Here is a 25372-nt window from a genome sequence, read left to right as displayed (position 1 = left end):
CAAGATCTCATTCTTTTTATGGCTGCATAATATTCCATAGTGTGTATGTACCACATTTTCTTTATCCAGCCTATCACTGATGGGCATATGGGTTGATTACATGTATTTGCTATAGTGAATAGTGCTGCAATGAATATACATGTGCATGTATCTTTGTAATAGAATGATTTATATTCCTTTGGGTATATACCCAGAAATGGGATTGCTGGGTCAAATGGTATTTCTAGTTCTAGATCTTTGAGGAATTGCCACACTGTCCTCCATAATGGTTGAACTAATTTACATTCCCACCGACAGTATAAAAGAATTCCTATTTCTCCACAACCTCACCAGCATCTGTTGTTTCTTGACTTTTTAAGAAATTGCCATTCTGACTTGTGAGAGATGGTATCTCATTGTGGTTTTGATCTGCATTTCTCTCTCTTTTTTTTTTTTTTTTTTTTCCTGAGACAGCGTCTTGCTCTGTCACCTAGCCTGGAGTACAGTGGTGCAATCTCGGGTCACTGCAATCTCCACCTCCCTGGTTCAAACGATTCTCCTGCCTCAGTATCCTGAGTAGCTAGGATTACAGGCACGAGCCACCACACCCAGCTAATTTTTGTATTTTTAGAAGAGATGGTGTTTCACCATGTTAGCCAGGCTGGTCTTGAACTCCTGACCTCCTGGCCTCACCCACCTTGGCCTCCCAAAGCACTGGGATTACAGGCGTTGAACCACCATGCCCAGCCTGATTTGCATTTCTCTAATGGTCGGTGATGTCAAGCTTTTTTCATATGTTTGTTGGCAGCATGAATGTTTTCTTTTGACAGTGTCTGTTCATGTCCTTTGCCCACTTTTTAGTGGGGTTGTTTGGTTTTTTTCTTGTAACTTTGTTTAGGTTCCTTGTAGATTCTGGATATTAGCCCTTTGTCAGATGGATAGATTGCAAAAATGTTCTCCCACTCTGTAGGTTGCCTGTTCACTCTGATGATAATTTCTTTTGCTGTACAGAAGCTCTTTAGTTTAATTAGATCCCATTTGTCAATTTTTGCTTTTGTTGCAATTGCTTTTGGCGATTTTGTCATGAAATCTTTGCCTGTGCCTATGTCGTGAATGGTATTGCCTAGATTTTCTTCTAGGGTTTTTATAGTTTTGGGTTTTATATTTAAGTCTTTAATCCATCTTGAGTTAATTTGTGTATAAGGTGTAAGGAAGGGGTCCAGTTTCAATGTTCTGTATATGGCTAGCCAGTTTTCCCAACACCATTTATTAAATACGGAATCCTTTCCCAGTTGCTTTTTTTTTTTTCCAGATTTGTTGATGATCAGATGGTTATAGATGTGTGGTCTTATTTCTGAGTTCTCTATTCTGTTCCACTGATTTATGTGTCTTTTTGTACCAGCACCTTGCTGTTTTGGTTATTGTAGCCTTGTAGTATAGTTTGAAGTCTGGTAGCATGGTGCCTCCAGCTTTGTTCTTTTTGCTTAGGATCATCTTGGCTATACAAACTCTTTTTTGGTTCCATATGAATTTTAAAATAGCTTTTTCTACTTCTGTGAAGAATGTCAATAGTAATTACTGTGGCTTTGTAGTAAGTTTTAAAATTGGGAAGTGTGATCCTCCAACTTTGTTCTTTATTGAGACTGTTTTGGATATTCTGGGTCCCTTATAATTTTTTTTTTTTTTGAGACAGAGTCTTGCTCTGTCACCCAGGCTAGAGTGCAGTGACACGATCTCGGCTTACTGCAACCTCTCCCTCCTGGGTTCAAGCGATTCTCCTGCCTCAGCCTCCTGAGTAGCTGAGACTACAGGCATATGCCACCACACCCGACTAATTTTTTTATATTTTTAGTAGAGACAGGGTTTCACCATGTTGGTCAGGCTGGTCTCGAACCCCTGACCTCGTGATTCACCCACCTCAGCCTTCCAAAGTGCTGGGATTACAGGCGTGAGCCACTGCGCCCGGCCCCTTATAATTCTATATGAATTTTAGAATCAACTGTCAACTCCTGCAAAAGAAAGGAGCTGACATATGATAGGCATTGTGTTGAATCTGTAAAGCAATTTTACAAAAGGAAACTTTTCCAGTTCATAGACCCCAGTAATACACATCCCTTACCTTTGTGCACCCTCAAACCCAACAGAAGCTACTTGGGCATTAGTTGCCTCTTAACAGAAAGGTATTCTACCTTTTCCACTCTGTTTAATAATCTTATATTTATAAAGCAGTTTATAAATATGAAGTATAGTGTTAGAAGCCAATTCTTGGCTTACTCATTGGGTACCTAGTCATATCATAAGAAAATCAATTTAACTTACTCCACATGATGTATGTAAAAAGTATAATAATCCTTGAGTTTAAGTTTGGGTATGAGTTTTGCATATGTTACTAGCTACAGAGATGACTGCTATTAAGATGACCTTTTAAGAAACCTGGAAAGATTAGGCCAACCATCTGTCTGTCAATTGCACAGCCCAAGATTGTCAAGTACTATTGGCTATCACACACCACTAACACAAGAATTTTTGCCAAACAATTTATTTAATTTATCACTATATGCTAAGCTGTATATCACTTGGATCATTTCTTTCCATTCTGATTTAGGATTCCATTTTAATTAAGAATACATTTCTACCTTTAGAGGGCAGTGATAACATACAGTACCTAGACATTCAAAATAATCAGCTCTACCAGGAATAGAACGTGAAAGATCTGCGGATAAGCTGCTGGTCCACAAAGTAGATAATCCTTTTGCTTTCATTACTGTAACTTTCGGAGGAGGCTCCGCACAGATTCAGAGCCAGGCCAGCATTAACCAAACAAAGAGAAACAGAGCGGATCCTATGCTAATATAGGGAAAACCAGGCAACAGGACTCATTTGGGGCCTTTATTGTAAAAACATGCCCCAGCTTTCCCAAGATAACCAAGAGTGCCTCCAGAAACATTTCTCCAGGCCGTCTATTTGGACACAGTTTCTGCCCCTGTTTAGGGCTCAGAGATATAATGCAGACATTCACCAAATCACAGAAAATGAAGGAGACCCCAGGGCTGTTCCTGATATCAAGGTAAGGTGATCCCCACAATCCATGATCCTTTCCTGTCAAGGGAAAGTGTTTACCCAGAAAGAATATAAAACTATACTCAAGCTTTAGTGCCATTGCTCACTTATCTTAATGTTTTATCAAAAATGTTTTCAGACCATCCCCAAGGGAAATCTAGAACCTAGATGATAATTACCTGATCTATCTATAGTTTTCTCCAATCTAAACAGATTCCCTTTACGAAAATAAATTATTTATTGCTTTTTTGTTTGTTTGCTTGTTTCAGGTGAAAACATTCAACAAATCTAGACAGATTTTTTGGCTATTAGTGTTAGCCCTTGGATATCTTTCTCTGATATAAATATTATATCCCATATAATAATGAAAGAAAAATTGTAGACTGCTTTCTACAAAAATCCCTTGGGAAAAAAAATGATAAACTAAGAACATAAGAACATTAAGGAGCTAAGGGGTGTTTTTCCAAATTCAAAGTTTCCAAAGGTGAATTTCCTAAGCATGAGTTGCTATCAGTAGGTAATAACATTATTTCTCCAAAGAGTGACAATTTTCCTGCTGGATGTTGTGTGTATATTTGAAGAAAATACAGTTTGTGACTGTAAATCCTCTTAGCTATTAATATAACCATCTCGTAAACGGTTACTTGGTATAGAATATGGACATGTGTTAATGTCTAACAAGCAATGAGCACACTCAAAATTAAATGCTGCAAAACTATAAAACTGTTCAAATACTTTAACACCAGAAAATTCACCTGTTCTTTTGCCACGGCTCATATCCTGATATCATTATTTATTTGCAAACTCTTTATATAATTCTGTAGGTCTGCCCTTTCTCCTAATGTTATTTTAACCATTTGGCACAAGTGGAGGGGAGAAAAATAAAATAAAAAGGGTCAACACAAAGCTTTCTCTGTAAAAATATATGGACCTGTTCTTTTGAGCTTTCAGACATATGTGAACAAATAACACATGAATTCCCACACTGCCTATTATCATCTAAGCACTAAGAGTTTAGCAAGCTGCAATGAAATGGGATGTAGTGTCCAAGAGTCCTGAATTAATGGACATCTAAATGTAGGCAACACATGCAAAAGATATTTCTAAAAGACAGAATGTGGAGGCTACTTTGAGGAAACAGAGAGCAACAACAACAAATATACCCATTGTATGGTGCATATGTATGCTGTTGTATATGTGTGTATGTATATGCACCCACACACACACATATATATAATTTCAAAGTTCTAACTGTCTTGAGAAGGTATGCTCTAAGTGGAATCAAAGACAAATAAAATGCAAAAATATTTAAGAATCAGAATTACACCTTCCCATGGCATCCTGGAATTGACCACACATGCTGGTGCTGGGCAGCCTAACTTCTATCCTAACCTCACTAACCTGTTAACAGGTTCCAGTCTGTACAGCAGCAGGTGAGGGTAGAAGGAAGCAGTCCAGTTGGGATGCTGCTGGCTCCTTCACTCAGTTTTTGCCTTTTGAAAAAATCTTTTGATATTGCATTTGAATACAGAAAGAGGAGACATGTGCCTCTTCTAGCAAATGTAAGGATGGAAACACTCAACTCATTTTGAGTCTGCAGATATCATTGAATCCTTACTAACTGCAAAACCTTGGGCTAGGAGCCATAGGGAATAAAGAGAAAGAGCAAGATATGCTCCTTCCTTTCTAGAGACTTCTGTATATTGAGAAAGACAAACATATAGCATATTATCAGCATGACTCGTCAATAATATAGGATCCCTACATAATTATTGTACATTCTTTCAATCAGTAAGATATTAGGAGAGGAATATGATCACTATGGGGTAATACAATTGAAGAAGCCTAGTGTTAGAGTGAAAGCAGTGAAATCTAAGGTAGACGTGAAATAATGTCTAAGAACATATATAGAGGCAGAAAGAGGGAACGTGAGCTAAAATATATCTAGATGTCAAGGGGTCAGTCAGAAATTCTCCAAAAATCCTCAACCTAAGCTTTGCAGTTCATGCAAAAATTACCCCCAAATATAACATGGGTTTAAATTTACAACTATGTGGAAAACTATAGAACTTTTAGGAAAAAAATGGGAGAAAATCTTTATGAGGTAGGGCTAGGTGAAGAGTACACAGACACCAAAAATCATGATCCGTTCAAGAAAAATAAATCAATAAATAAGACTTCATTAGAATCTAAAAAACTTTTGCCCTGCCAAAGACTCTATTGAGAGGATAAAAGACAGCATACAGATGGCAGAAAAATACTTTCACCCCCATGTCTGCCAAACACCTTGAACCTAGAATAATTCTCAAAACTCAAGAGTAAAAGACAAACAATCTAACAAGAATATGGGCAAAAGACATGAACAGCCATTTTACTGAAGAGAATATGCAGATGGCAAATAAATATATGAAAAGATAGTCAACATTGTTAGCCATTAGGAGATGCAAATTAAAGTCACAGTGAAATATCACTACACACCCAGAAGAATGGCTAAAATGGAAAAAATAGTGGCTATAAAAATGGCTAGAATTGCTAAAATGGCTAAAATTGTGACAACACCAACTGCTGGACAGGATGCAGAGAAACTGAATGATTAATACATTGCTGATAGGAATGTAAAATAGTACAGCCAATCTGGAAAACAATTTGGCAGTTTCTCATAAAACCGAAGATACAACTGCCATATGGTCTAGCAATTTCACCATTAGGCATTTATCCCAGAGAAATGAAAACTTACACTTACACCAACCCTGTATGCCAATGTCCACAGCTGCTTTATTTGTAATAGTCAAAAACCAGAAACAACCCAAAAGCCCTTCAAGGGATGAATGATTAAACAAACTGTGGTACATCCATACTATGGAATCCTATGAAGCCACTAAAAGGAATGAACTACTAATACACTAAACAACTTGATAGACTTCAGGGAATGGTGCTGAGTGGGGGAGAAGAAGCCAATTCCAAAAAGTCACACACTATATATATGTGTATGATTCTATATAAGCCACTCTTTTTTTTTTCTTTGAGATGGAGTCTTGCTCTGTCGCCCAGGCTGGAGTGCAGTGGGGCGATCTCAGCTCACTGCAACCTCTGCCTCCTGGGTTCAAGCTATTCTCTCACCTCTGCCTACCGAGCAGCTAGGACTACAGGCACTCGCCACCACACCCAGCTAATTTTTGTATTTTTAGTAGAGACAGGGTTTCACCATGTTGGCCAGGCTGGTCTTGAACTCCTGACCACAAGTGATCTGCCCACCTCAGCCTCTCAAAGTGCTGGGATTACTAACATAAGTCACCATGCCCAGCCTATATAAGCCACTCTTGAAATAAAATTATATACATAGAGAACAGATTCATGGTTGCCAAAGATTAGGGATTAGGTAGGGTGGTGGATATAGCTACAAAGGGGTCATACTTTAAAGGGAGCCTGGTGGTGATGAACCAGTTCTGTGTCTTGACTGCAGTGGCAGTTACACACATTACATGTGTAATGTGCTAAAATTGCATGAAACTATACACGTGCACACACAGAAATAAGTGAAATCTGAATAAGCTCTGTGAATGGTACCAATGTCATTTCCTGGTTTTGATATTGTTCTTCAGTTATGCAGTCTCTATTGAGGGAAACTGGGTGACAGTATACGGGACCACTCTGTACATTCTGTGTACATGATTTCCTATGACTATAGCATTATTTCAAAATAAACAATTTTAAAAAGCAAACCTCTAAAGGCAGATTAAACTGACAATATGACACACAAATCACCTACATTTATTGTTGTGGTTATTCCAGTTGTTCTTTTCATTTGGCTCCTTGGGTTAATAGCATTGATGTGATCTGACCTGTTTTAGAGATGAGAAAACAAGTTTGGATATACTATTGGTTGCATATGTGAAGTCAGCTGAGAGGTGATTTGAACCTGGATTTTCTGACACTGATTTCAATAAGTATTTGATAGCTTCTGACAGTGATTTAAAAAGTGGACTGTAGTTTCCTGGGCTTGAAGCCAGTCCTCATAATAGTACTTTCTGTATGATTTCTGCCCAAAATACTCCAACATGGGCCACTAATTTACTACAAAATAAACTACAAAATCCCACGCACCTGCACATACACTCACACGCTTGTCTTCATCAGATTATTTATTTATTTATTTTTCAAATTTCTTTTTTTCTTGAGACTCAGTCTTGCTCCGCTGCCCAGGCTGGAGTGCAGTGGCATGATCTCAGCTGACTGCAACCTCCGCCTCCCAGGTTCAAGTGATTCTCCTGCCTCAGCCTCTCAACTAGCTGGGACTAAAGACGCCCGCAATTACCCTCAGCTACTTTTTTTTGTGTTTTTAGTACAGACAGGGTTTCACCATGTTGGCTGGGCTGGTCACAAACTCCTGACCTCGTGTGATCCACCTGCCTTGGCCTCCCAAAGTGCTGAGATTACAGGCGTGAGCCACCGTGCCCGGCTGATCAGATTTTTTTTTTCTTCCATCAGGATTTTTGTTTCCTTTCAGGGCAAGAATGCAAGCGGGAGGGCGGGTGAACTCTAGGCCAGCAGTTTTTCTAGACAATCGGCATGAGGAAGAGAAAGCATTACAGCCGCTCTAGTGAGAAGTCAACTCTGTCAATATAGATACATATGTTCATGTGTGTGCATTCTTTCTCAATAATAAACATGGTCAGAGCTTAGACAAGAGAGCTGTTTCCACAAGGTTATTTTTCAGCCCATTCCAAAGTCAATGCCCTTCTGAAAGTGTGGGCCTCTAAGTGCTCTGCTGTTCCAGACGTGTGATCCCTTGAGCAGCTGATCAAAGCACTTATTTTGAGACCTTATACACAGAAATGAGAAAATAAATCTCAAGGCACCAAAGGGCAGCTACAAAGACAATGGAGCCTTGTGTGATGAAAATGATAGAGGAAAGAAAAAGGAAAAATAGCTTAGTAAGGCCGGGCGCGGTGGCTCACGCTTGTAATCCCAGCACTTTGGGAGGCCAAGGCGGGCGGATCACGAGGTCAGGAGATCGAGACCACGGTGAAACCCCGTCTCTACTAAAAATACAAAAAATTAGCCGGGCGTGGTGGCGGGCGCCTGTAGTCCCAGCTACTCGGAGAGGCTGAGGCAGGAGAATGGCGTGAACCCGGGAGGCGGAGGTTGCAGTGAGCCGAGATCGCGCCACTGCACTCCAGCCTGGGTGACAGAGTGAGACTCCGTCTCAAAAAAAAAAAAAAAAAAAAAAAAGCTTAGTAAGAGAGCAATTATGCCTGTTGGCCAAACACCTTACCATTCGTGTATTCAGAAGACAGAATTATTCTGTCGTGCCTCCATTTGTGAAAGAGTAAGTTCACTGAGAAGAATAAAGTTGTTTCTTATTTTCCTGAAGGCCCTCCGAAAATAATTCCATAGTAATTAGTTTAACACTTGAGATGTTCACAAACCTATTGAGGAAAAGGCTCATTTGGAAGTCAACCATGCTTCTCTCTGCCGTGGCTAGCATGCACATGTTCAGCGGCCATCTCCTGCGGCACCTGCTGCAGGGTCTTCCCAAGTGAGGCCAAGGGGATGTGGCTCCACAGGCCTTGTGGCTCAGGGCCTTGGGTTCTCAGTGAGCAGTACTTACATGGTCTTCCTTTGATGGAGACCATAAGGAAGACCTTGGATATGCTCTTTGGGAAAGTGAAAAAAGGTCTTCAATTATTCAGCCTCTAAGCTCACAGAACCCAGGACAATCCATGTGATATTAAGAACAAAACAAAGAGGGGGGATGAAGAAAGGGAAGATGTTGGTCAAAGGGCACAAAGTATCAGTGAGATGAGAGAAATAAATTTTAGTGATCTATTCTACGGTATGGTGACCATAGTTAACACAGCTTGAGCATCCCTAATCTGAAAGTCCAAAATGCAACATGCTCCAAAATCTGAAACTTTTTAAGTGCAGATATGACATTCAAAAGGACTGCTCATTGGAGCATTTCAGATTCAGATTTTTAGATTCAGGATGCTGAACCAGCAAATATAATGCAAATATTCCAAAAGCTGAAAAAAATCTGAAATCCAAAACACTTCTGGTTCCAAACATTTTGTTTAAGGAATACTCAGCTTGTAATCATGTATATTTCAAAGTTGCAAAAAAGTAAATTTTTAACTGTCTCATCACAAAAAAAATAGATGAGGTGATGGATATGTTAGCTTTATTTAAGATTTCTACCAAGTATACAAATATTAAAACATCACATTGTACCCCATAAAAATATGCCATTATTATGTGTGAATTAAAAATAAAAATAAAAAAAAAAATAGTGTTTCAGCTTGTCATAAAAGGTACTTATTATCATCCAAGAGACTTTTTTTTTTTTTTTGAGACGGAGTCTCGCTCTGTCGCCCAGGCTGGAGTGCAGTGGCGCAATCTCGGCTCACTGCAAGCTCCGCCTCCCAGGTTCACGCCATTCTCCTGCCTCAGCCTCTCCGAGTAGCTGGGACTACAGGCGCCCGCCACCAAGCCCAGCTAATTTTTTGTATTTTTAGTAGAGACAGGGTTTCATCGTGGTCTCGATCTCCCGACCTCGTGATCCGCGCACCTTGGCCTCCCAAAGTGCTGGGATTACAAGCGTGAGCCACTGCGCCTGGCCGAGACTTTTCTTATATAGCTAACTAGGACAATCCCTTACATTAATTAAGCACCTAAGATACCAGCTAATGCCTTTCAAAGTAAAAAATGAAGTGGTGATCAATTTAAAATAAATGGCGGCCAGATGTGGTGGCTCACATCTGTAGTCCCAGCATTTGGGATTACACTGGCAGCCTTCACCACACAATCCACTGGGCTCTAATCTGAACACCTATACACTCCACTTACAATTCTGATTGAGACTCTGAACAGGAAAGATGGAAAACCATTCTATCAATGAAACAGACTAGTATCTCACTGTGGTAAGGCCCTCTGGTAGCAGGAGAGGTCATAAATAGAAAACTCAGGTGACTATAAATAAAAAGTAAAGCATTCTTTATATCAGAAATGGATGCATATATATATCTACACACACACACACACACACACATCCTTTTAAAAACCTATATGTACACATACCTGAAAGAAAGCATAATATGTATTTGTGCTTTTCAGATATACGTTGGCTTGAAAAAAGTCAATGTAATATCGCAAAGAGCCAGAGGTGGCATTGCTGAAGAAAGAGAGGCAGGGAAGAGTGAAAAGGGAGATGGCACGTGATACTGATTCACCCTGGAGGTTTTAGAAACAATTGAGACGCCCCCAAGCAAGGAAGGTGGAGAAGGGTCTCCGGTGATCAGCTGGGGCAAGCTCAAAAGATTATTTGCTGCAGTTAATGTGGCCCCATTTTTTTTAACCTGTAGGCCATGTCCAATGCCTCCTTGACTGTCTGAAAAATATCCAGCAATGGAACTGGGGTTATGTTTAAAAAAAAAAAAAAAAAAACTGGGAGGGGGGTGGGGCAGAGGAAGTGGGAAGTACTGAAAGGGTTTTTAGAAGAGAGATGTGATCTTTGATTTGCCTTAAAATAATCCAGGGGAAGAGGAAAGTAGGAGTGTAAGAGATAATGCAGACTTGACAACGTGTTGTTAATTGTTGAAACTGGGTGATGGATATGAGGGTTCATGAAGATAGTCACTCAGTTTTTTTGTATTTTGAAAATTAACATAATACATTTATTTTTAAGAATCCCAAAGACTAGAGCTTACGATGTACCTTCAAATTTAAATGACAAACAAACTTTTCATGTTCTATTTATATACCACAATGGGAGCTGTTGTGTATGCTGTCTAGCAAACGTTCAGTAACTGCACAAATCATCTTGACCTTTTGGGGAATTTTTTTTAATGGCAAAAAAAATCCCGTATGAAAATCAAAGAAGCATACTGCAAAAATCCTGGCTAGCTTTAGTATACTGGTTTGTTTGTCTTTTCATTGATTTTACAACTCTCAGATTTTAAGTGGTTTTAATGGTTACGGAAAAATATATCTAGTATCATTTCCATTGTTCAAAAGGTCTCATAAAATCATGTTGGCTTCCCTGCTGAAATCAAGCCAGTCTTCACAAAGCCACAGAATCACTGCAAATGCTTTAGAAAATTTACATTAAAGTTTTACCCTCTTGCAAGATAAAGATGTGAATAAACTATATTGGGAAACTCAGGGAGTGTATTAGTCCATTTTCATACTGCTGTGAAGAAATACCCGAGACTGATTGATATATAAAGAAAAAGAGGTTTAATGGACTCACAGTTCCACATGGCTGAGGAGGCCTCACAATCATGGTGGAAGGCAAAGGAGGAGCAAAGGCATGTCTTACATGGTGGCAGGCAAGAAAGAGTGTGCAGGGGGACTGCCCTTTATAAAGCCATCGGATCTCGTGAGACTTACTCACTATCATGAGAACAGCGTGGGAGAAACCCACCCCCACTATTCAGTTACCTCCAACCGGGTCCCTCCCATGACATATGGGGATTATGGGAGCTACAATTCAAGATGAGATTTTGGTGGGGACACAGCCAAACCATATCAGGGAGTAAACTTGTTTTTCTAGGTTCTCTAGAAACCATTTAATTCCATTCTATGAGAAAAGGTGATCCAAATCAAGCTTGTGTCATTTAAGAGTTTATTTTAGAAACATCTATAGAATGGTTTTACAGCTCCTGCATTTTAAATGACTGAAAAATGCAATTTTAAGATGAAGCAAATATGTTGAAAGGATAATAGTTTAAACCATATAGTGACAACTGGAATATATTCAAATATTCAAGAAAAAAACCCAAATCACAGACTACAAAAGTAATTTGATTTGACATCAACTATGTAACCAAATATGTTTTCCCATAAGACTATATTTGGCTTATATGATTTCGAATTCTCAACACTAAAAATTGTAAGGATTTATATTCAAGTGATAGATCATTCTAAGAACTTATATTCAAAATAAGACTGGAAATGAACTAAAATATGCAAGACATTGTCTCAACACATTTTTGTAACTGTCTGTTCAAATTGCATGTGACTAGAAGACAAAAGGAAATAGCAAGGAGGCAGGAGGCTAGCAGCCCAGGAACCTCAGACCAGGAATCTGGGAAGATGCTAGAAAGACAGTTTAACACCAGCAAACTGCCTCTAATAGCTGTGGCTCCATGTTCTCATTCCAAATTCCCAGGAGAGAGGATCTGGCCCAGTAGAGATGTGGTCTCTGTCTCAAGATCATCAGCCCTGCTGGGCGCAGTGGGTCACACCTGTAATCCCAGCATTCTGGGAGGCCAAGACAGGTGGATCACTGAGGTCAGGAGTTCGAGACCAGCCTGGCCAACATGGTGAAACCCCATCTCTACTAAAAAATACAAAAATTAGCCGGGTGTGGTGGCACGTGCCTGTAATCCCAGCTACTCAGGAGGCTGAGGCAGGAGAATTGCTTGAACCTGGGAGGCAGAGGCTGCAGTGAGCCAAGATCGTACCACTGCACTCTAGCCTGGGCAACAGAGTGAGACCCTGTCTCCAAAAAAAAAAAAAAAGATCAATCAGCCCTAGCTGTTCTTTAGGTTGTAAGACAATCTTAAGGGGTTGTCCAGCACATATTTAAACCAGCTTATGGGATTCCAAAATCAACGATGACACCTGAAGTAGACAGCCCTGATTTAGATATTTGAGGCCTGGCATTTTTATGTCTATCACCCACAAGCTTTGTAATCACTCCTCAAAGATAATTCTACACATCTTCTCTGTTTATCTCCTATTCCCACCACCAGACATTCTGCAAAGTACCTGTGGATGAGCCCCACAAAACTAAAGTCTAGAGTCAGCAGACCCTCAGCCCCTAGGGGACACAAGCCATGAAGTTCTTGTGTGACCCTCTGTCCTCTCTTGAGTCAGCGTGACCCAGTGTGGGTCATTGGATAACCACCCACACTGATAAATGAATATTTTTATCTGTAAGTTATTAACAAAATATATAGATTGTGTGAAGTTGCATAAAAATAGTTGAGCAAAATATGACCCAATGAAATAAATACATTACTTGAAAGAAATGATCAAAGCAGTTGATATTACCAATGTCACACTGCATTTCTGAATTCTGTAATAAATCTGCTCTCTCTGCTTCTGTGAGTTGTATTTAAGGCTTTCATCTGTGACCATTTGCCCAGAGGACCATGTTCTGAAGGATATATTTTTGAAGTTTTCATTTGAAGAGAAAGTATTATTACCATCAACATCATATCAGGAGGACACGCAGTTAATTTTACAGAGAGTTTTGTTGAAGAACGAGTTTGCTGGATTAAAAAGTAAGCCTATGATCAGCAAATAAAATCCAGGTACTATTGCTTCCTTTTTTCTGTTTTTGCCTTGTCTTAAAAATACCTGCACCTGATTATTTTTACCAACTTATTAGCATCATTAAGATCTGTAAGCTTCCCCTTTCCCAGAGCTGCAGTTTTGGAGAAGCCACGCATCTCCCATCATTTGTTGGCCAGTGGGGAGTCCAAGCTTTGGGGGGCCAACCATTGCCCCACATGGATTCTTTGCTACCCTGAAGATAAGCAGAGTGAAGGTGAGGAGGGTGTGAGGAACAGGAGGCAAAGGAGGGTCCCTCAGGCCCCTGGTCGTTAGCCTGGACCAAACTAGAAGTTAAGAGAAGTTTGCCTCCCGTCTCTCTCACCCACCCCTCACCTTGGACTCTTCGCCAACATCCACAGACATACCCTAGGAAACTCATTCTCTCATTTTGGCCTAGTTTCTCCCTTTAAAAAAAGAAATAAAAGTTCAAATTCAAATGCACTTAGATGTAAATGAATTCATACATCACTCCTGCTCATGAAATCTACAGGGAACACTCATATTAGATCCACAAGAATGAACCTGAGTAGTGTAATTTGGACCATATAAAATCTGAGCGAGTGGGAGACTTGGGGTTCAGGGCTACTTCCAGCCCCTCCTCAGAAGCCACACTCCAGCGTGATGCAAATCCCGCTGGCTTCTACTTCTGATCACAGAGAAGGTGAAGCGTTCCTTGGTTCTGTCTTCACTTCAAAATCTGCTCCTTTATAAAAAATTAGCTGGAGGGCTAGGCATGGTGGCTCATCTCTGTAATGCCAGCACTTTAGGAGGCCAGTAGTTTGGGGCCAGCCTGGACAACAAAGAGAGATCCAGTCTCTACAAGAAAATTCAAAAATTAGCTGGGTGAGTGGCACATGCCCCTAAGTCCTGGCTACTCAGGAGGCTGAGGCATGAGGATTGCTTGAGCCCAGGAGTTAGAGACTGCAGTGAGCTATGATCATGCCACTACACTCCAGCCTGCGTGACGGAGTGAGACCCTATCTCTAAAAAGTAAAGGAAATCTCCTCCTTTTCTAAGCAGTTTTGGCCAAAAGCCAGGTTATAGTTCTGCTTGGTTTATCCATCGGAAACGGGCTGGGTTTTTAGTTACATGAAATCACAAGGGGAGGGGGAAATGAATGCCTTTGGGTTTTAGGAAATCAGGAACCAGAGAGCTCATGACATTTTCTTTTCTTTTCTTTTCTTTTTGAGATGGAGTTTTGCTCTTGTTGCTCAGGCTGAATTGCAATGGCGTAATCTCGGCTCACAGCAACCTCTGCCTCCCGGTTCAAGCGATTCTCCTGCCTCAGCCTCCCGAGTAGCTGGGATTACCGGCACGTGCCACCATGCCCGGCTAATTTTGTATTTTTAGTAGAGACGGGGTTTCTCCATGTTGGTCAGGCTGGTCTCAAACTCCTGACCTGAGGTGATCTGCCCGCCTCGGCCTCCCAAAGTGTTGGGATTACAGGTGTGAGCCACCACGCCCGGCCATGACATTTTCAAATTGCTTCTCCCTGAGTCAAGATTCAGAGCTTATTGCTCCCTTCTTGGAATACAGCCCTCCACCTCACTCCCAGATGCAACAAGCATTCTCAGGGGCCCAAGAGCAGATGGGCTCTTCTTTGCTAATGCTTTTTAAAGGCAGGGAGTAGAACAATGGTGAATGGTGATATCTGGTGGAAATCCAAGCACTGCAGCACTTCGAACCAGTATGACTTGAGGCTCAGTTGTAACTAACTGAAGTCTGAGTACTTGAAGATGTCCTTTTTTACCAAGTGAAAAGCTCAGACACAGGTACACACTGCCACCAAGCAGGATGATGACATAAAGGGAAATGTCTTTCAAATGCCAAGAATTGGTTTTTGAATTCAGGTCTAAGTTGTATTTCATTCTCTGAGTCTTCGTTTTATCTTTTTTTTTTTTTTGGCAGAGTCTCACTTTGTCACCCAGGCTGGAGTGCAATGGCGCCATCTCGGCTCACTGCAACCTCTGCTTCTCGGGTTCAAGCGATTCTCCTGTCTCAGCCTCCCGAGTACCTGGGACTACAGGCTCATGCCACCACACCCAGCTAATTTTTTTGTATTTTTAGTAGAGACAGGGTTTCACCATGTTAGCCAGGATGGTCTCAATCTCCTGACCTCGTGATGTGCCCTCCTCAGCCTCCCAAAGTGGTGGGATTACAGGCATGACATTTTATCTTCTATAAAATCAAGACAATAATACTTTTCACATTCAATTTGAATGGGTTGCTTTGAAAAAAATCAAATGAGACAAGGCATGTAAAAATGCTGGTAAACTATAAAGACACGGGCTTTTTAAAAAAACTCAGATCATGGTGGCTCACACCTGTAATCCCAGCACTTTGGGAGGCCAAGGCACATGGATCACTTGAGCTCAGGAGTTCAAGACCAGCCTGGCCAACATGGTGAAACCCCGTCTCTACAAAAATACAAAAAAAAAAAAAAATTAGCTGGGCATGATGGCGGGTGCCTGTAATCGCACCTACTCAGGAGGCTGAGGCAGGAGAATTGCTTGAACCCAGAAGTTGGAGGTTGCAGTGAGCTGAGATTGCGCCATTGCACTCCAGCCTGGCGATAGAGCAAGACTCCATTAAAAAAAAAAAAGAAGAAAAGAAAACTCAGATACTTTGAGTTTTTCTTTTAAAAGCCTGCATCAGTGAGTCCAGCTTTCCATTAGCCCTGTGCTGCCTCCCGGGAACCCCTTGGAACCCTAGGGGCTGGGTTTGTAGCCAGTTTCTCCCATAATAGTTGTTAATCTAGTTATCTCCATCTGCAGATGGACCTCGAACCTACTGGGCACAGAGTAAGAGCCCAGCTAATATTGATTGGCCAGTTGATTAGTAGATATAGAAATGCATTATTTCCCTAATTTTTTTCCACCGTGTGAATGAAACAAGATTACATCTGATTAAGGTCAGAGATTATATGGTATTTCTTGATGTCTTCAAACTGAAATTGTTAAAATCTTTCTTCAGACAAATGTTTCATATGCCCTGAAAGAAATTAATGACAGTTAAGGATCCTGAATGGCCCCTAAAATGTTTCATATCAAGGCAGTGCCAACCTCCAACTTCCCCAAGAAAACATCCCCTTTAAAATGCCAAGCAAAGCAGTCTAATTCAGTCGCGTCCAACTCAAAGAAATCAAAGCCCGCTAACAAGTTCTCCCAGCAGCCGGGCCAGAGGAGGGAGAAAGCCTTAGAACGACAGGGCCCCGCATGGCCTGAGCAAGGCTCACACAAAGCCTGGTTTATTAGGAACCACTGGAAAAGCTATAAAGCCCAGGCAGCCTTCCTGGGCCTGTCACAAAGTGTCCACTTTGGAGAGAACAATGTCTTCCCTGTTCTTGCCATCTTGTTTGTTGATTTTCAGGCTCCATCAGTGTGAAATTGAGAGGTCCGGCCCAGGTCCGTGGGGACAAATGGAATGGCCCTCTTGTGTCAGGCCTTCTCTGAACATCCATTTTAATAAACCTCATACCTTCAGGGTCTACTCATACAATTGCTGCAGCCTCTATCCCACAGTTTCTCTCCTCTGTAATTGAGAAAGAGGTGAGATGCATTGTTTAGAAATGTAAAACCACATCTATCAAAAAATATTTTTATTACAAAAGTGTTAGACATAATAGCATAATAAAACCTTATGTGCCCATTACCCAGCTTCAACAATTATCAACTCCAGATCGTGTCATTTCGAAATTCATTTGTTGAACAGGTATTCATTAAGTACATGTTATATCCCTGTACTGCTTAGGTTTTTTTGTGGGTGTTTTTTGTTTGTTTGTTTGTTTGTTTTTGAGGCAGGGTTTGCCCTGTCACCCAGGCTGGCATGCAGTGGCGTGATCTCAGCTCACTGCAACCTCTGCCTCCTGGGCTCAAGCTGTTCTCATGCCTCAGCCTCCTGAGTAGCTGAGATTACAGGTGTGCACCACCATGTCCAACTAGTTTTATCCATTTTTAGTGGAGATGGGGCTTCACTGTTTTGGCCAGGCTGGTCTTGAACTCCTGGCCTCAAGTGATCTACCTGCCTCAACGTTCCAAAGTACTGGATTACAGGTGTGAACCATTGTGCCTGGCCAACTGCTTAGGGTTTTGAGACACAGGTCTGAATATTGCAAAGTCCTGAGGCTCACAGAGCTCAGAGCCTGATGGGAAAGCAGGCTATCACAATACAGAGCATGCAGGCAACCCCAAAGTGAGAGAGCTTCCCGAGGGAAATGGCATCTAAGCTGAGACTTGAAGGATAAATAGGAGAGGAGATTTCCCTGGGAGAGAAGAAGAGGAAACTGGAGAGGGGAGTGATTCAGGCAGAAGAAGCAGTTGACACAAAGTCCCAGGAATGAGAATGAACAAGGAAATTTTAGGAATGGAAGGAAAATGAAGGTATGGTGCTTTGAGTACCAAGGAATAGGTGACAGAAAGATAGGTAGACAGAGTACACATCAGCAAATTGCAGAAGGTCTTCTATGCCATGTGAAGTCACTTGAACTTCATCCTGCAGAGAAATGATGAGCCCCTGTGAGGCTAAAAGGAAGGAAAGAGAAGGACACATTTACCTCTTTTTTTTTTTTTTTTTTTTGAGTCTTTCTCTGTCACCCAGGCTAGAGTGCAGTGGCGCAATCTCAGCTCACTGCAACCTCCCCCTCCCAGGTTCAAGCGATTCTCCTGCCTCAGCCTCCCAAGTAGCTGGGATTACAGGCACCCACCACCACACGCCTGGCTAATTTTTGTAATTTTAGTAGAGATGGGGTTTCACCATTTTGGCCAGGCTGGTCTTGAATTCCTGACCTTAGGTGATCTGCCTGCCTCAGCCTCTCAAAGTTCTGGGATTATAGGCTTGAGCTACCGAGCCCAGCCTCACATTTACCTTTTAGAAAGATCCCTCATCTGTAAGGTGGGGAATGGAGTGGGGTGGACAGAGGCGCCGTGTAGGTGCAAAGGCTGGAACTGTTAAGGAGGCCACTATAATTTAATTAAGAGAGCTGGGAAGTAACTGTGGGGATGTTGAGAAGTGCATGCTTGGGGAGGCAGGTTGGCTCTCGCTGGGGATTATGCTCTGCTTCCTCTGTAAGATGGAAGGTTTGGGGTTTGGATGTATGTGTGTCCTAAGAGAGGGCATTGGAGACTGATTATGTATCAGAGAATGGGCCCCATGCTGAACCCAGACGTAGGCTCAGCTAGAAGCCCTAGAGACCATCTTCTGCACAGACGAGCAAACCGAGGCCCAGGCGAGCACAGAGATGGATCCAAAGTCACAAAGGAAACTTGTGGTCGGGTCTCCCTCTCCTGACCCTTCCTCCACTTCTCTGTGCTTTAGCCAACTGTCTCCCTTCATTTCACCAGTGCCTCAGGAGAGCAGCAGAGCCTGGGAAAACGTGACAACTCAAATGGTGGCAGTGTGAAATTTATCTCTTACGCCACTCAAAAAAGATAAGTTGTTTTTTAAAAAAAATTATTCTGAGCAACTCCATCTCCTACGTTTCTCATGCTACATTTTTCATGCCTGCATTTGCTTCCACCAGCTCTTGGGATTTGGATGAGAGGGTTTTTCATTTCTCACGGTTACTAACATCCATCTTCAAAAAACCTTAGGATGAAATATTACAGTATGAACCTTGTTGACTTGTTTTACAGACTAACAATATTCTGTACTCCATCGATTTAATTTACCAAAGGTGTCTGGCATTACTTGAGGCAGATCCTGCTAATATCTTCACTTTGGTGTGTACTCTTTACTGTGTAAAATGTCAGGGGCGTCTGTCATTTCTAATGCCCTGTTGGTATCTAAAATACTGTTTCCAAATTTTAGGTAAATCCAACCATTATGGAAGTAGTCTGTCTTTCTTTCTTTCTTTCTTTCTTTCTTTCTTTCTTTCTTTCTTTCTTTCTTTCTTTCTTTCCTTCCTTCTTTCTTTCTTTCTTTCTTCCTCTCTCTCTCTCTTCCCCTTTCTTTCTTTCTTTCTTTCTTTTCCCCAAGACAGGGTCTCAGATCACCACTGCAGTGGTGTGATCCCAGCTCACTGCAGCCTAAACCTCATGGGCTCAGCTGATTCTCCTATCTCAGTCTCCCGGGTTAGCTGGGACTACAGGCACACGCCACCACACCTGTCTAATTTTTTTGTATTTTTTGTAGAGCCAGGGTTTTGCCACATTGCCCAGGCTGGTCTCGAATGCCTGTGCTCAAATGATCTGCCCACCTCAGCCTCCCAAAGTGCTGTGATTACAGGCCTTGCCAAAGCTGTGTCATTCTTTTTATTATTTTTGTATTATTCAGAGAACTAATCAATTTACTAAGTAAAGTGGAGAATTAGCAGCCATGTGACTAACTGAGCTAGTACCTACAGAATTCAAGTCAGTAATTCAACCTCCTGTGTAGGCTTGGAAATATGGGATTAGTAATTAGTCATTGAATTCCTATTTGCTGAGGGTGAGAAGATGACAAATTTAAATTTTGGTCTAAGACGATGAATGTGGTCAAAAGTACTTAATTACTCCTAGAAACTATCATAAATAGGCATTGGGAGAACATGAACCAAGAATATCACTCTCATAGATTACAGTCATCAGCATCAGTTAACAATGACTGTGTCTCCTGGATATGGTGTCAAGGAGCATGACAGCCAGGAGGCGGTTCTGGGGAGCCAGTTCTACTACTTACTCACACTAACAGAAATCATCCGGCCTCACTGGTCTCCAGTTTACTCATCGAATAGCTGGGAGCAGGAGGGAGTAGTTATTGACATAATGTTTATAGGAACATTTTGTAAATGTTTATACCTCAGGGTAAAAAAAAGTCAATATTTTTATAATAAAGATAAGTATACAAAACGTGTTTTTATAGGGTTCTACTATTCTCTAGGAATAGCTTCTTTGGTAAATATATATATGTATGTCTATATTAGATATAGATATATATATGTATGTCTATATTAGATATAGATATATATATGTATGTCTATATTAGATATAGATATGTATGTCTATATTAGATATAGATATACATACTCAATTTTTAAAATTGTAAACCTCCATGATAAGAAAATATAGTAGTTTGGACAAATGTATTTTTTTTTTTTTGAGACAGAGTCTCCCTCTGTTACCCATGTTGAAGTGCAGTGGGGCGATCTCAACTCACTGCAACCTCCACCTCCCAGGTTCAAGCGATTCTTCTGCCTCAGTCTCCCAAGTAGCTGGGATTACAGGTACGCACCACCACGCCTGGCTAATTTCTGTATTTCTCAGCATGGCTAATCTCATGCTGAGATTATAGGCATGAGCCACCGTGCCTGGCAACAAATGCAATTTTTATAGAGCTGGGGATCCCAGAAAAACATTCTAAAGCTTCAAAAGTGAGTTTTAAATATTTCTTTTCAATTTTCTGATATCAAATGTAACAATTCCTGTCCTTCTCTTTGGGGATATAGAATGCTACAAGAAGAGAAGCAGGAGCTTTAGTTTATTTCATGTTTGTTTTTCTTTTTAGTTAGTTAGCAAATATAAAAAGTGGGGAGAAAGCACAGGTAGATCTTGGAATCTTAGGACGTTGGCACATGGACTCTTTGTATTCCTGTCATTTAAAATGTTGTTTAGTTAATTCACATTTATTTATTTATTTATTAGAACATTCAAAATTAAAATAGGGGCTGGGCGCGATGGCTTATGTCTGTAATCCCAGCATTTTGGTAGGCTGAGGTGAGCAGATCACTTGAGGTCAGGAGTTGGAGACCAGCCTGGCCAACAGTAGAAACCCTGTCTCTACTAAAAATACAAAATTTTTAGACAGGGTTTTTAGTAGAAACCCTGTCTCTACTAAAAATACAAAATTAGCCAGGCATGCTGGCAGGTGCCTGTAGTCCAGCTACTTGGGAGGCTGAGGCAGGAGAATCGCTCGAACCTGGGAGTTGGAGGTTGCAGCGAGCCAAGATCGCACCACTACACTCCAGCCTAGGTGATAGCGCGAGAGAGACTCAGTCTCAAAACAAACAAACAAAAAACCAAAACAACACAAAATTAAAATAGCACAGCTTTACAGTTGTCAGGACCGGTAGGCTACACACACCAAGAGAACATGGAAAGGTTTATTGACCACATATTGAGGCTCTCTGAGCAGAACAGGGCAGGACCACAAGCAGGCCCAAAATTGGCCGGGAGCGCAGAGAAAGGAGCGTGGCTTGGGGTTCACGGTGGGACTGAGTGGAGGGTTCTCCTTTTCAATGGCCAGGACTTGTGTGGTTTGAACTTCCTGCAGGTGCTGCCCAAGGAGGGAGCACCTGCGCTTTTGTGTCAGCTTGCCCAGATGTAGGGCAGATGGGGGAGTAGGAGTGATGGTGACTAGAAGCTGCCAATGGCCAAACATTTAAAAAAATGGATTCTGTATCACAGACTCTTTATTACAACAATATGAAGAATAAACTATATACAGTATAGTCAGTCTCCGTCCCACCCTTTCCAACCACCATTCTCTCACCCAAGGCACCAAACCACTCTTCACTTTTTTCAGCTCCTAAGCTCTATGCATCCTTACAGAGATAGTCTATGTATACACAGATATGTGTGTGTACACACACACACACACACACCTCATTCCCTTTACAAAGAACAAAGAGTCAGACACCAGCTAGACTAGGATTTGTTTGTAATTCTCCAAACCTGCTCTGCTGTTTTCTAGATATGATTCGTTGGGCAAGTTTTTTCACCTTTATGAGTTTCTGAAGTCTTTACAGTCTTCTGTGAGATGCATATGAGACTAATGCCTGCATGCATCATTATTGTATGGAATAAATGATGCATCTTTGGAACAGTATTAGGAACGTTATAGATGGTGTCCCTTTTATCTTGTTTTTCTTCAACCTCTTGAGCTGCACTTCATCAGCCTCATTTGAAATTTCCCCTTCCTTTGTTGACTCTGAAATACCAGGAGTTTTCTAGGCTTTCCTCCTTGGCCTTTTTCTCATTTCACTTGACTCATTCTCCCTGGCTAAGCTTGGCTGTGTTGGTGGCTTTGAGACAGCCTATGGACTGATGATTCCACTCAGCTTTGTCTCCTGAGGTCCACACAGAAGCTGCAAATATCTGCTAAGCGTCGAGATATAAATGTCTAGCAGCACTTCAAAATTAGCAACATAAGCCAGGTGCGGTGGCTCACACCTGTAATCCCAGCACTTTGGGAGGTTGAGGTAGGTGGTTCACGAGCTCAAGAGTTCAAGACCAGCCTGGCCAAGATGGAGAAACTGTGTCTCTACTAAAACTACAAAAATTAGCCAGGCATGGCGGCAGGAGCCTGTAATCCCAGCTACTCAGGAGGCTGAGACAGGAGAATTGCTTGAAGCCGGGCGGCAGAGGTTGCAGTGAGCCGAGATCGCGCCACTGTACTCCAGCCTGGGTGACAGAGTGAGACTCCATCTCACACACCCACACACAAAAAATTAGCAATATGTTTTCCCCTTTCCCCAGACTCTTCTTTTCCTGAGTTTTCTATCTCAGCAAATGGTTCCCTTTCAACCTAGAAACTTGGAGGTGTAATTCTTGACCTTGCTCTTGTCCTCACTTCGAACCTCCAGTCAATCCTCAAATTTTGACCACACTACTCAGAATTATCCCTTGATCTGTTCATTTAGTTCCAACCCATTTAAAACTTTCCTCGATCAAGTCACAATCATTTCTCAAAACATTATTGCAGGCCAGGCGCGGTGGGTTACACCTGTAATCCCAGCACTTTGGGAGGCCGAGGTGGGTGGATCACCTGAGGTCAGGAGGTTGAGACCAGCCTGGCCAACATGGTGAAACCCTGTCTCTACTAAAAACACAAAAGTTAGCTCGGCGTGGTGGCGGGTGTCTGTAATCCCAGCTACTTAGGAAGCTGAGGCAGGAGAATCACTTGACCCTGAGAGGCGGAGGTTGCAGTGAGTTGAGATCGTGCCACTGCACTCCAGCTTGGGTGACAGAGTGAGAGTCCGTCTCAAAAATAATAATAATAATAATAATTACAACAGCTTGTCCCTGGTCTCCTTTCCAGTGATGCCTGCTTCTAAATAACACTAGAGGACAGAGAGATCTTTCAAAAACACACACATGATTGTGTTGACTTCCTGACTAAATGTTGTCAAGGGATACCCTTTTCCACCTAGATATGTTTCAAACTCCTTAAATTGATTCAGTCTTCTATCTCTCTGACTGTGTCTCTCTGTTTCCTGGTTTCTAGGGATCCTATCCAATTCCAATAGCTTTAAATACCTTTGTATGCTAGTGCTTCCAAATTCATATCTCCTAGACTCCCACCCAGACCTCCCTACCCTAAGCTCAAGCCTCTTTTACATCAACCTGTCTGACATCTCCATTTGAATGACTCATAGGCATCTCAAAAATCTGTCTTTAGCAGGATTCTTGATTTTCCTCCCTAGTCCTCTCCGTTCAGTAAGCCATTCAACTGCTCAAGTAAAAAAACACACTAGGAATTATATTTGATTCCTTTTTTCTCAGCCTGCACTTACAATCCATCTGAAGTCCTGTTAATTCAATCTCAAACTTCTGCCAAACCTGTCCATTTATTTATGTTTTTATTTACATGACCTGTCCAAGTCATCATCTTCTTTCTTATTCCTACCCTTGCCCCCTCCCCAATTCATTCCAATATTCAGCAGCCAAAGCAGTCTTTAAAGATATAAACTAGATGTCTCTCTTGCTGAAAAACCTCTCAATGATTTCCCATTGCTTTTAAAATAAAATCCAAAATCCTTACCATGATTTGGTTGCCCTATTCAGGCTATATGGACGCTTAATACCCTCCCATTCACCACACCATGAGAGCAGGTCATGTTCTTTCTCATTCATGGAATCCCAAGCATCTAGGACAGTGCCTCATACACAGGAGACACAGAATAAATGTTTGTTGAAAGAATGAGTAAGTGAGTGGCTTACAAGACCCTTCCTGGTCTGGTTTCTGTTTCCGCTGTTCTCTTTCTACTCCCCCATGTCACAATATATGTTCCATCAAACACTAGGAGCAGAATGAGACTAGGCAATGTCTCTCTTACAAGCACTTCGAGTGGTGGCAGCAGAAATCAAGTGAGAGAACTCCAAGAGATAGCTGCAAACTCAATGACAGAATAAAGAGTAATTAACTCAGCCGTCCTTCCTCCCTGGATGGACTTCTTGGGCTCCTCTCAGCTCACATCTTGAGGGGTTTTTTTTTAATTTAGTATATACATAAATATAAACAACATAAAATTCACCATTTTAGGCATACAATTCAATGGCACTATCTATTTCCAGAACTCTTTTATCTTCCTGATGTAGTTCAGATGTTGTCTCCTCTAAATCTCACGTAGAATTGTAATCCCCAGTGTTGGAGGCATGACCTGGTGGGAAGCGATTGAGTCATGAGGGCAAATCCCTCGTGGCTGGGTGCTGTCCTCATGATAGTAAGTGAGTTATCAGGCAATCTGGTTGTTTAAAAATATGTGGTACTTCCCTCCTCTACTCTATTTCTTGCTCCCCCTATTGCCATGTGACAGGCCTGCTCCCACTTCACCATCTACCATGAATAAAACCTCCTTTAGGCCTCCCCAAAAGCTGGACAGATGCCAGTGCCATGCTTCCTGTACAGCCTGCAGAACCATGAACCAATTATATTGCTTTTCTTGATAAATGACCCAGTCTCAGGTGTTTCTTTATAGCAATGTAAGAATGGCCTGATACACATCTCAAACAGAAATTCTGTATCCACCAAACAATCATTCCCCATTCCCCCCTCTTCTCAGCCTCTAGTAAACTCTATTTTATTTTCTGTCTCTATGAATTTGCCTATTCTTGGCACCTCATATAAATGGAATCATACAATATTTGTCCTTTTGTGTCTGTCATCTTTCACTTAACATCATGTTTTTAAGGTTCATCTATGTCATAGCATGTATCAGAATTCCACTCCTTTTTATGGCTGAATGATATTTGAGTTTGTTTTTAATTCATCTATCTAACAAATATTAATTGAGTGCTTT

At 41.5% G+C, this 25372-nt stretch overlaps 1 protein-coding gene across 2 annotated transcripts in view; it reads left to right on the top strand.

Moving 5' to 3' along the window:
- Positions 1-2776: 2776 nt before the first annotated feature.
- RGS20 (regulator of G protein signaling 20) overlaps positions 2777-25372 on the top strand; it is a 105349-nt gene continuing 82753 nt past the window's right edge. For both annotated transcript variants that reach the window (XM_055286396.1, XM_055286395.1), the window contains exon 1: positions 2777-3046. In XM_055286396.1, coding sequence (XP_055142371.1) covers positions 2882-3046 — 165 coding nt within the window. In that variant the 5' untranslated portion in view covers positions 2777-2881. The remainder of the gene's footprint in view (positions 3047-25372) is intronic.

The sequence above is a fragment of the Symphalangus syndactylus genome, chromosome 7 (genome assembly GCF_028878055.3).
Source record: "Symphalangus syndactylus isolate Jambi chromosome 7, NHGRI_mSymSyn1-v2.1_pri, whole genome shotgun sequence".
Taxonomy (NCBI): domain Eukaryota; kingdom Metazoa; phylum Chordata; class Mammalia; order Primates; family Hylobatidae; genus Symphalangus; species Symphalangus syndactylus.
Note: the sequence above shows the minus strand (reverse complement) of the source record. Positions and strands in the feature narration are given on the sequence as shown.